At 47.9% G+C, this 9,381-nt stretch overlaps 1 protein-coding gene across 3 annotated transcripts in view; it reads right to left on the reverse strand.

Moving 5' to 3' along the window:
- NARS2 (asparaginyl-tRNA synthetase 2, mitochondrial) overlaps nucleotides 1-8,815 on the reverse strand; it is a 102,172-nt gene extending 93,357 nt beyond the window's left edge. The window contains exons 1-2 of one of the 3 annotated variants that reach the window (XR_005747325.1): nucleotides 8,676-8,815; nucleotides 3,812-4,007 (exon numbers count right to left, since the gene is read on the reverse strand). Coding sequence is in view for 2 of the 3 variants with exons in the window: in XM_040339964.1 (XP_040195898.1) it covers nucleotides 3,812-3,949 (138 nt within the window). In the remaining variant the exon portion in view is untranslated. Of the gene's footprint in view, nucleotides 1-3,811; nucleotides 4,008-8,512; nucleotides 8,551-8,675 lie in introns of those variants that run through there. The other 2 variants (XM_040339964.1, XM_040339965.1) reach the window with 2 other exon arrangements.
- Nucleotides 8,816-9,381: the final 566 nt, after the last annotated feature.

The raw sequence follows: 9,381 nt of genomic DNA on the forward strand, positions 1-9,381 counted from the left end.
GCTCTGCAGGGAATGATCGCGGGTGGCAGGCGGACATTGTGTCCGTCGGATTCCGCCGAATGGCACCACCCTCTGGCCAATCAGTGCCCACACGGTCTAGTGCACAAAACAACGTATAGGCAAGTCGATTCGCACAGCCGTGCCACCTTGCCACAGTACAACTGCGACGGGCGGTCGGAACAAATATACCCAGTGAAGTGACTATCCTCAGGTGGTAAACAGAGATTAAACAAATCCTCCTACATAAGTTGTATCTGCAGTCTACTCTTCTCTTCATTAGTTCGAAGTGCAGAATTTATAAAGCTTGGCTGAGCTGTCAGAAAGCAGGGGGCTAAGAGCTGAAATGACATTCTGTAGAGCTCAGTGTGGGGAGCTTGGAGAGGAGAGGAGTGACCCCACACCACTCATCACATAGCATACTAGAACAGAGCTGAGGCTTTCAATCACAGGCTGTGAGCTGGAGCTCCCTCCCCCTCCCACCTTTTTATCTCTTGGTGTCAGAAGTGACTCACGCAGATGGCAGAGCGATGAGGCAGAGGACAGAAACTAGATTTACTAAAACTGGTGGACTCAGAATCTGTTACAGCCATGCCTGGTAGCCAATCAGCTTCTAACTTCAGCTTGTTCAATTAGGATTTGACAATAAAACCTGGAAGCTGATTGGCTTCTATGCAGAGCTGCACCGGATTTTGCACTCTCAAGCTTTGGTAAATAACCCCCTTTAGTGCTCTGGAGTGGAGACAAGTACACATTATAGAGGGATGTGCTTTGTTCAGATTTCATGTCCGAGGTTTACAACCACTTTCAGACTGACAATTCTTGTGCATCTTCCCTGCCCCCTTTTTAGTCAACATGCCAATAAAATAAACAAAAACCTGTTTTCATGATTTTTAACCTGTTTTAACCACTTAAGCCCCGGACCAATATGCAGCCTAAAGACCCAAGGTGTTTTTACAGTTTGGGACTGCGTCGCTTTAACAGACAATTGCGCGGTCGTGCGGCGTGGCTCCCAAACAAAATTGGCGTCTTTTTTTCCCCACAAACAGAGCTTTCTTTTGGTGGTATTTGATCACCTCTGCGGTTTTTATTTTTTGCGCTATAAACAAAAATAGAGCGACAATTTTGAAAAAAATGCAATATTTTTTACTTTTTGCTATAATAAATATCCCCCAAAAACATATATAAAACATTTTTTTCCCTCAGTTTAGGCCGATACGTATTCTTCTACATATTTTTGGTAAAAAAAAAAAAAAAATCGCAATAAGCGTTTATCGATTGGTTTGCGCAAAATTTATAGCGTTTACAAAATAGAGAATAGTTTTATTGCATTTTTATTATTTGTTTATTTTTTACTACTAATGGCGGCGATCAGCGATTTTTTCCGTGACTGCGACATTATGGCGGACACTTCGGACAATTTTGACACATTTTTGGGACCATTGTCATTTTCACAGCAAAAAATGCATTTAAATTGCATTGTTTATTGTGAAAATGACAGTTGCAGTTTGGGAGTTAACCACAGGGGGCGCTGTAGGAGTTAGGGTTCACCTAGTGTGTGTTTACAACTGTAGGGGGGTGTGGCTGTAGGTCTGACGTCATCGATCGAGTCTCCCTATAAAAGGGAACACTCGATCGATGCAGCCGCCATAGTGAAGCACGGGGAAGCCGTGTTTACATACGGCTCTCCCCGTTCTTCAGCTCCGGTGAGCGATCGCGACGGAGCGGCTATAAACAAATAGCCGCGCCGTCGTCCCGGATCGCTCCCCGAGGGAACCCGACCGCCGCGTGTAGCGGGGGGGGTCCCGATCGCACCCCCCACCCACGTCTAGGCAGGCAGGTACAGGTACGTTGATGTGCCTGTCCGTGCCATTCTGCCGACGTATATCTACATGAGGCGGTCGGGAAGTGGTTAAAAAGAACTGAAATCCAATGAACCAAAAAGGCAGGCCAGGGAGAGTCAAGCTGGGGGAGGAAAGTGCTAGATGATGCTGGACGTCCTCTAGCTAGGTGATGAGAAGGACTCCAAATCGGACTTGCTGCAGCTTATAATGCACATTGTGAGAAGCTGACAGTGTACGGCGAAATCAGAGAAAGCCATTTCAGTCCAGGAGAGGAGCTGTTACAACTGTACAATGACTTGGCGACATCTCCTAAGATTGGTGACATCATCAGAAGCTGCCGAGTGTGATTGTAAACCAGGGCTCGAAAAAATTTGGGCACCCGGTCGCAATTGCGACAAGAAATTGTGGCCTGGCGCCCGGGGAAGCTTAGGCCTGCAGAAGGCCGCAAAACCGCGGCCTCAATTACCGGCCTCCGTGGGGGCACACGGAGACACAGGATCCTGTGTCTCTGTGTGCGCTTGCCGGTAATTCAGGCCACGCCTTTGCGGCCTTCACAGAAGGAAGCTTAAAGCGGAGTTCCAACCACAATTAGCATTTTTTAAATGTATGTCCTTTCATCCTGCGTTTTTATAATATAAATCCGGTCACTTATTATTTTACAATCCGCCGCCGATCCGCATAGATGTTCGAAAAAGATAGTTTATAAAAACTATATCTACACCGTTGTCATTTTGCTTGTGGGCATTGTGAAGCCTACAAGCACTTACTTCCTGGAAGTCTTGGATGAGGAGTGATAATTGGACAGCGCACTGCATCCTGGGAAATGATGACACACATTTCCCAGGAGCATTAGAGGGAGATGATGTCAGAATCCTAGGTGATTCTAAAGGTAGATTTCGTGGGACCGCATAGCAACAGGCATTTCCAGATGAGTAAAACATTTTTTTTTTTTTTTTTTTTTTTTTTTTACTTTTTTAGGTCTAATGAGCACAATAATGAAAAAAAAAATTTGGGATGGAAACTCCACTTTAAGCCTGCAGAAGGCCTCAATTACCGGCCGGCGCCTGCCGGTAATTGAGGCCACGGCTTTGCGGCCTTCTGCAGGCCTAAGCTTCCTTCTGTGATCTGGCGCCATCTTGTGGTGGCCGTTGGCATTACAAGTAAAACAGCAGTTCTAATGTGTTTTTCACTACCATCTCCTTCCCTTCAATTAGAACCCCCAGATATTATATATATTTTTTTCATTCTAACACCCTAGAGAGTAAAATGGCAGTCGTTGCAATACTTTCTGTCACACTGTATTTGCGCAGCGGTCTTACAAGCGCACTTTTTTTGGGGGGAAAAATACTATTTTTTTAATAATAAAAAAAAAAAAAAGACAACAGTAAAGTTAGCCCAGTTTTTTTTTTTTATATTGTGAAAGATAATGTTATGCCGAGTAAATCGATACCCAACATGTCACGCTTCAAAATTGCATCCGCTCGTGGAATGGCGACAAACTTTTACCCTTTAAAATCTCCATAGGCGACGTTTAAAAAAATTCTACAGGTTGCATGTTTTGAGTTACAGAAGAGGTCTAGGGCTAGAATTATTGCTCTCGCTCTACCAATCGCGGCGATACCTCACATGTGTGGTTTGAATACCGTTTACATATGCGGGCGCTACTCACGTATGTGTTCGCTTCTGCGCGCGAGCTTGGCAAGACGCTTTTTCTGGCTCCTAACTTTTTTAGCTGGCTCCTAGATTCCAAGCAAAGTTGTCAAACCCTGTTGTAAACCCTCTGGCCCTATTCCACAAGTCTGGGGTGAAGGAGGGGGTACGTGGTGGTCATGTGACGGTCATGTGACTGCGGTGAGACCTCAGAGAAGGGGATTTAGAGACCGGTATCGGTCTCTGCAATGCTGACCTGCAGCTCTTCATGAATGGAGAATCAGATATCTGAGGAGCTCAGCAGATCAGTCCTCACCTACCTGGACTTTTACTTTCTTTGCGTTGCCGTCATGACCGGCGAGGGCTTCTCGCACACTTATCCTGCTCAGACTCCGGTGACAACGGTGCCAAGGACAGTGCGACACCAGCCTGGTGACAACCTTCCCCGCAGCGAGCATGGTTCCTCCAGATCACCACTGATGGTGATGATGAAGCCGAGTAGAAGAGACCCAACTCCTGAAATGAAGAATAACTTCTGTACAGCCATCTCTGTAATCCAGACACATGTCAATCATCAGCCCTGCCTGCTGAGCTACAGGACTCCTCATATCCCAGCTCCCCCTCTTCATACACACAATACCAAATTCTGCTGCCATGACTCACAAGAGCTTGGGAGATTTCAATTTAGATCTGGGGGTTTGTAGGCAAAGTACTCTTGGGAGATGTAGATCTGGGGGTTTGTAGAGAAGAGGCTCTTAGGAGATGTAGATCTGGGGGTGTGCAGAGAAGGGAAGTCCTCTTGGGAGATGTAGATCTGGGGGGGGGTGGGGTGAAGGGAAGTCCTCATGGGATATGTAGATCTGGGGGGGGGGGGGGGGGTGAAGGGAAGTCCTCTTGGGATATGTAGATCTGGGGGTGCGTAGGGAGGAGCTCTTGGGAGATGTAGACCTGGGGCGGTGAAGGGTAGTCCTCTTGGGAGATGTAGATCTAGGTATGTGCAGGGAAGGGGCTCTTGGGAGATGTAGATCTGGGGGTGTGTAGGGAAAGGACTCTTGTCAGGTGTAGATTTGGGGGGGGGGTGTAGGGAAAGGACTCGTCAGTTGTAGATTTGGGGGGGTGTAGGAAAAGGGCTCTTGTCAGGTGTAGATTTGGGGGGGGGTGTAGGGAAAGGGCTCTTGTCAGGTGTAGATTTGGGGGGGGGGGTGTAGGGAAAGGGCTCTTGTCAGGTGTAGATTTGGGGGGGTGTAGGGAAAGGGCTCTTGTCAGGTGTAGATTTGGGGGGGTGTAGGGAAAGGGCTCTTGTCAGGTGTAGATTTGGGGGGGTGTAGGGAAAGGGCTCTTGTCAGGTGTAGATTTGGGGGGGGTGTAGGGAAAGGGCTCTTGTCAGGTGTAGATTTGGGGGGGGTGTAGGGAAAGGGCTCTTGTCAGGTGTAGATTTGGGGGGGTGTAGGGAAAGGGCTCTTGTCAGGTGTAGATTTGGGGGGGGTGTAGGGAAAGGGCTCTTGTCAGGTGTAGATTTGGGGGGGGTGTAGGGAAAGGGCTCTTGTCAGGTGTAGATTTGGGGGGGGTGTAGGGAAAGGGCTCTTGTCAGGTGTAGATTTGGGGGGGGGGTAGGGAAAGGGCTCTTGTCAGGTGTAGATTTGGGGGGGGTGTAGGGAAAGGGCTCTTGTCAGGTGTAGATTTGGGGGGGTGTAGGGAAAGGGCTCTTGTCAGGTGTAGATTTGGGGGGGGTGTAGGGAAAGGGCTCTTGTCAGGTGTAGATTTGGGGGGGGGGTGTAGGGAAAGGGCTCTTGTCAGGTGTAGATTTGGGGGGAGGGTGTAGGGAAAGGGCTCTTGTCAGGTGTAGATTTGGGGGGGGGGGGGGGGGTGTAGGGAAAGGGCTCTTGTCAGGTGTAGATTTGGAGGGGTGTAGGGAAAGGGCTCTTGGGATATGTAGATCTGGGGGTGTTTTGGGGAATTTTTGGGTGATGCAGATCTGGGGTGAAGGGGCTCTTGGGAGATGTAGATTGGGATGTGTGTAGGGAAAGGGCCTCTTGGGAGATGTAGACCTGGTTGGGGGGGGGGGGTGAAGGGGCGTCCTCTTGGGATATGTAGATCGGGGGGTGAGGGGGCTCTTGGGAGATATAGATATGGGTGTGTGTAGAGAAAGGGCCTCTAGGGAGATGTAGATCTTGGGGTGTGCAGGGAATCTTGGGTGATGTAGATCTGGGGGTGTTTAGGGAATTTTTGGGTGATGTAGATCTGGGGGTGTGCAGGGAATCTTGGGAGATGTAGATCTGGGGGTGTTTAGGGAATCTTGGGAGATGTAGATCTGGGGGTGTTTAGGGAATCTTGGGAGATGTAGATCTGGGGGTGTTTAGGGAATCTTGGGAGATGTAGATCTGGGGGCGTTTAGGGAATGTTTGGGTGATGTAGATCTGGGGGTGTTTAGGGAATCTTGGGTGATGTAGATCTGGGGGTGTTTAGGGAATCTTGGGTGATGTAGATCTGGGGGTGTTTAGGGAATCTTGGGTGATGTAGACCTGGGGGTGTTTAGGGAATCTTGGGTGATGTAGACCTGGGGGTGTTTAGGGAATCTTGGGTGATGTAGACCTGGGGGTGTTTAGGGAATCTTGGGTGATGTAGATCTGGGGGTGTGCAGGGAATCTTGGGTGATGTAGACCTGGGGGTGTTTAGGGAATCTTGGGTGATGTAGACCTAGGGGTGCTTAGGGAATCTTGGGTGATGTAGACCTAGGGGTGCTTAGGGAATCTTGGGTGATGTAGACCTAGGGGTGCTTAGGGAATCTTGGGTGATGTAGACCTAGGGGTGCTTAGGGAATCTTGGGTGATGTAGATCTGGGGGTGTTTAGGGAATCTTGGGTGATGTAGATCTGGGGGTGTTTAGGGAATCTTGGGTGATGTAGACCTAGGGGTGCTTAGGGAATCTTGGGTGATGTAGACCTGGGGGTGTTTAGGGAATCTTGGGTGATGTAGATCTGGGGGTGTTTAGGGAATCTTGGGTGATGTAGACCTGGGGGTGTTTAGGGAATTTTTGGGTGATGTAGATCTGGGGGTGTTTAGGGAATCTTGGGTGATGTAGATCTGGGGGTGTTTAGGGAATCTTGGGTGATGTAGATCTGGGGGTGTTTAGGGAATTTTTGGGTGATGTAGATCTGGGGGTGTTTAGGGAATCTTGGGTGATTTAGATCTTGGGGTGTGCAGGGAATCTTGGGTGATGTAGATCTTGGGGTGTGCAGGGAATCTTGGGTGATGTAGATCTGGGGGTGTTTAGGGAATCTTGGGTGATATAGATCTGGGGGTGTTTAGGGAATCTTGGGTGATGTAGATCTGGGGGTGTTTAGGGAATCTTGGGTGATATAGATCTGGGGGTGTTTAGGGAATCTTGGGTGATGTAGATCTGGGGGTGTGCAGGGAATCTTGGGTGATGTAGATCTGGGGGTGTGCAGGGAATCTTGGGTGATGTAGATCTGGGGGTGTGCAGGGAATCTTGGGTGATGTAGATCTGGGGGTGTGCAGGGAATCTTGGGTGATGTAGATCTGGGGGTGTGCAGGGAATCTTGGGTGATGTAGATCTGGGGGTGCTAAGGGAATCTTGGGAGTTGTAGACCTAGGGGTGTTTAGGGAATCTTGGGAGATGTAGATCTTGGGGTGTTTAGGGAATCTTGGGTGATGTAGATCTGGGGGTGTTTAGGGAATCTTGGGTGATGTAGATCTGGGGGTGTTTAGGGAATTTTTGGGTGATGTAGATCTGGGGGTGTTTAGGGAATCTTGGGTGATTTAGATCTTGGGGTGTGCAGGGAATCTTGGGTGATGTAGATCTTGGGGTGTGCAGGGAATCTTGGGTGATGTAGATCTGGGGGTGTTTAGGGAATCTTGGGTGATATAGATCTGGGGGTGTTTAGGGAATCTTGGGTGATGTAGATCTGGGGGTGTTTAGGGAATCTTGGGTGATATAGATCTGGGGGTGTTTAGGGAATCTTGGGTGATGTAGATCTGGGGGTGTGCAGGGAATCTTGGGTGATGTAGATCTGGGGGTGTGCAGGGAATCTTGGGTGATGTAGATCTGGGGGTGTGCAGGGAATCTTGGGTGATGTAGATCTGGGGGTGTGCAGGGAATCTTGGGTGATGTAGATCTGGGGGTGTGCAGGGAATCTTGGGTGATGTAGATCTGGGGGTGCTAAGGGAATCTTGGGAGTTGTAGACCTAGGGGTGTTTAGGGAATCTTGGGAGATGTAGATCTTGGGGTGTTTAGGGAATCTTGGGTGATGTAGATCTGGGGGTGTTTAGGGAATCTTGGGTGATGTAGATCTGGGGGTGTTTAGGGAATCTTGAGTGATGTAGATCTGGGGGTGTTTAGGGAATCTTGGGTGATGTAGATCTGGGGGTGTGCAGGGAATCTTGGGTGATGTAGATCTGGGGGTGTGCAGGGAATCTTGGGTGATGTAGATCTGGGGGTGTGCAGGGAATCTTGGGTGATGTAGATCTGGGGGTGTGCAGGGAATCTTGGGTGATGTAGATCTGGGGGTGTTTAGGGAATCTTGGGTGATGTAGATCTGGGGGTGTTTAGGGAATCTTGGGTGATGTAGATCTGGGGGTGTTTAGGGAATCTTGGGAGATGTAGATCTTGGGGTGTGCATGGGAATCTTGGGAGATGTAGATCTGGGGGTGTTTAGGGAATCTTGGGAGATGTAGACCTGGGGGTGTTTAGGGAATTTTTTGGTGATATAGATCTGGGGGTGTTTAGGGAATCTTGGGTGATGTAGATCTGGGGGTGTTTAGGGAATCTTGGGTGATATAGATCTGGGGGTGTGCATGGGAAGGATTTCACAGAACAATCCATTCAGTTCATATCCAATCAGACAGGGCAGCTGAAACACATCGTTGACGGTAGATCTAAAGCAGATTGTCCAATGCATGACCAGCCTAACGCTGGCCACATGCCAAGCAACCTGATTGTACATTCAGATTTAGATCTACCACCAACTGTCATCCAATCAGACAGGACCTTGCACTACATACTTGTAGATCTAAGGAAGATCATACAATCAGATTGTATCCTGTATGGTCAGATCTTCACTTCTACAGCACATCCATAGGTCAGGGGTTACTGATCTCTCTCCTGCTATGGCGCACGGTCTCCCTGACCTCTGACACCAGCCCCGTGTGTCCCCGTCTCACCCACCTCTCCGGGGTCACCCACTCCACATGTCACCGCTTATCCCTCCTGTCAGGACACCGCAGGACTTCACATCACCTCAGTCTCAGCGGCGCCTTTCCAATACAGCCCGCGGCGGCCATGTTTAAGAAGTCCACACTTCATTGCAATTCAATGAGTGGGCTACGACAAAATGGCCGCCGTAAGAGAGACAATTGGAAACTTTAGCTCAGTTTTTGAGAGTAGAGCGGAAGTGCACCGAACTGAAGCATGCTGGGAAATGTAGTTTGTTTACTCTTTGCTGAGCTTTCCGTATTAGATAGGAGATGTGACTTCTCAGATCAATATATTTGTATTTATTTCAGGTGACAGCGTCTGTGTGCTGTAAATATAAAGAGGTCACCTCTGCTGACTATCCTGTACGCTATGAACCCCCTGGAGTTACCGCACCTCACAGAAGGGCTCGGGTCACACTATTATTATTAATCTACTATTTTTATTAACTAATACTACTATTATTACTATAATTATTATTATTATTATTATTATACTATTATTATTACTACTACTACTACTACTACTACTATTATTATTATTATTATTATTATTATTATTATTAATAATCTAATATTATTTTATTCTTCATCTACTATTATTATTATCATTATAAATCTACTATTATTATTATCATTATAAATCTACTATTATTATTAATCTACTATTATTATTAACT

Source organism: Rana temporaria, chromosome 2 (assembly GCF_905171775.1).
Source record: "Rana temporaria chromosome 2, aRanTem1.1, whole genome shotgun sequence".
Taxonomy (NCBI): domain Eukaryota; kingdom Metazoa; phylum Chordata; class Amphibia; order Anura; family Ranidae; genus Rana; species Rana temporaria.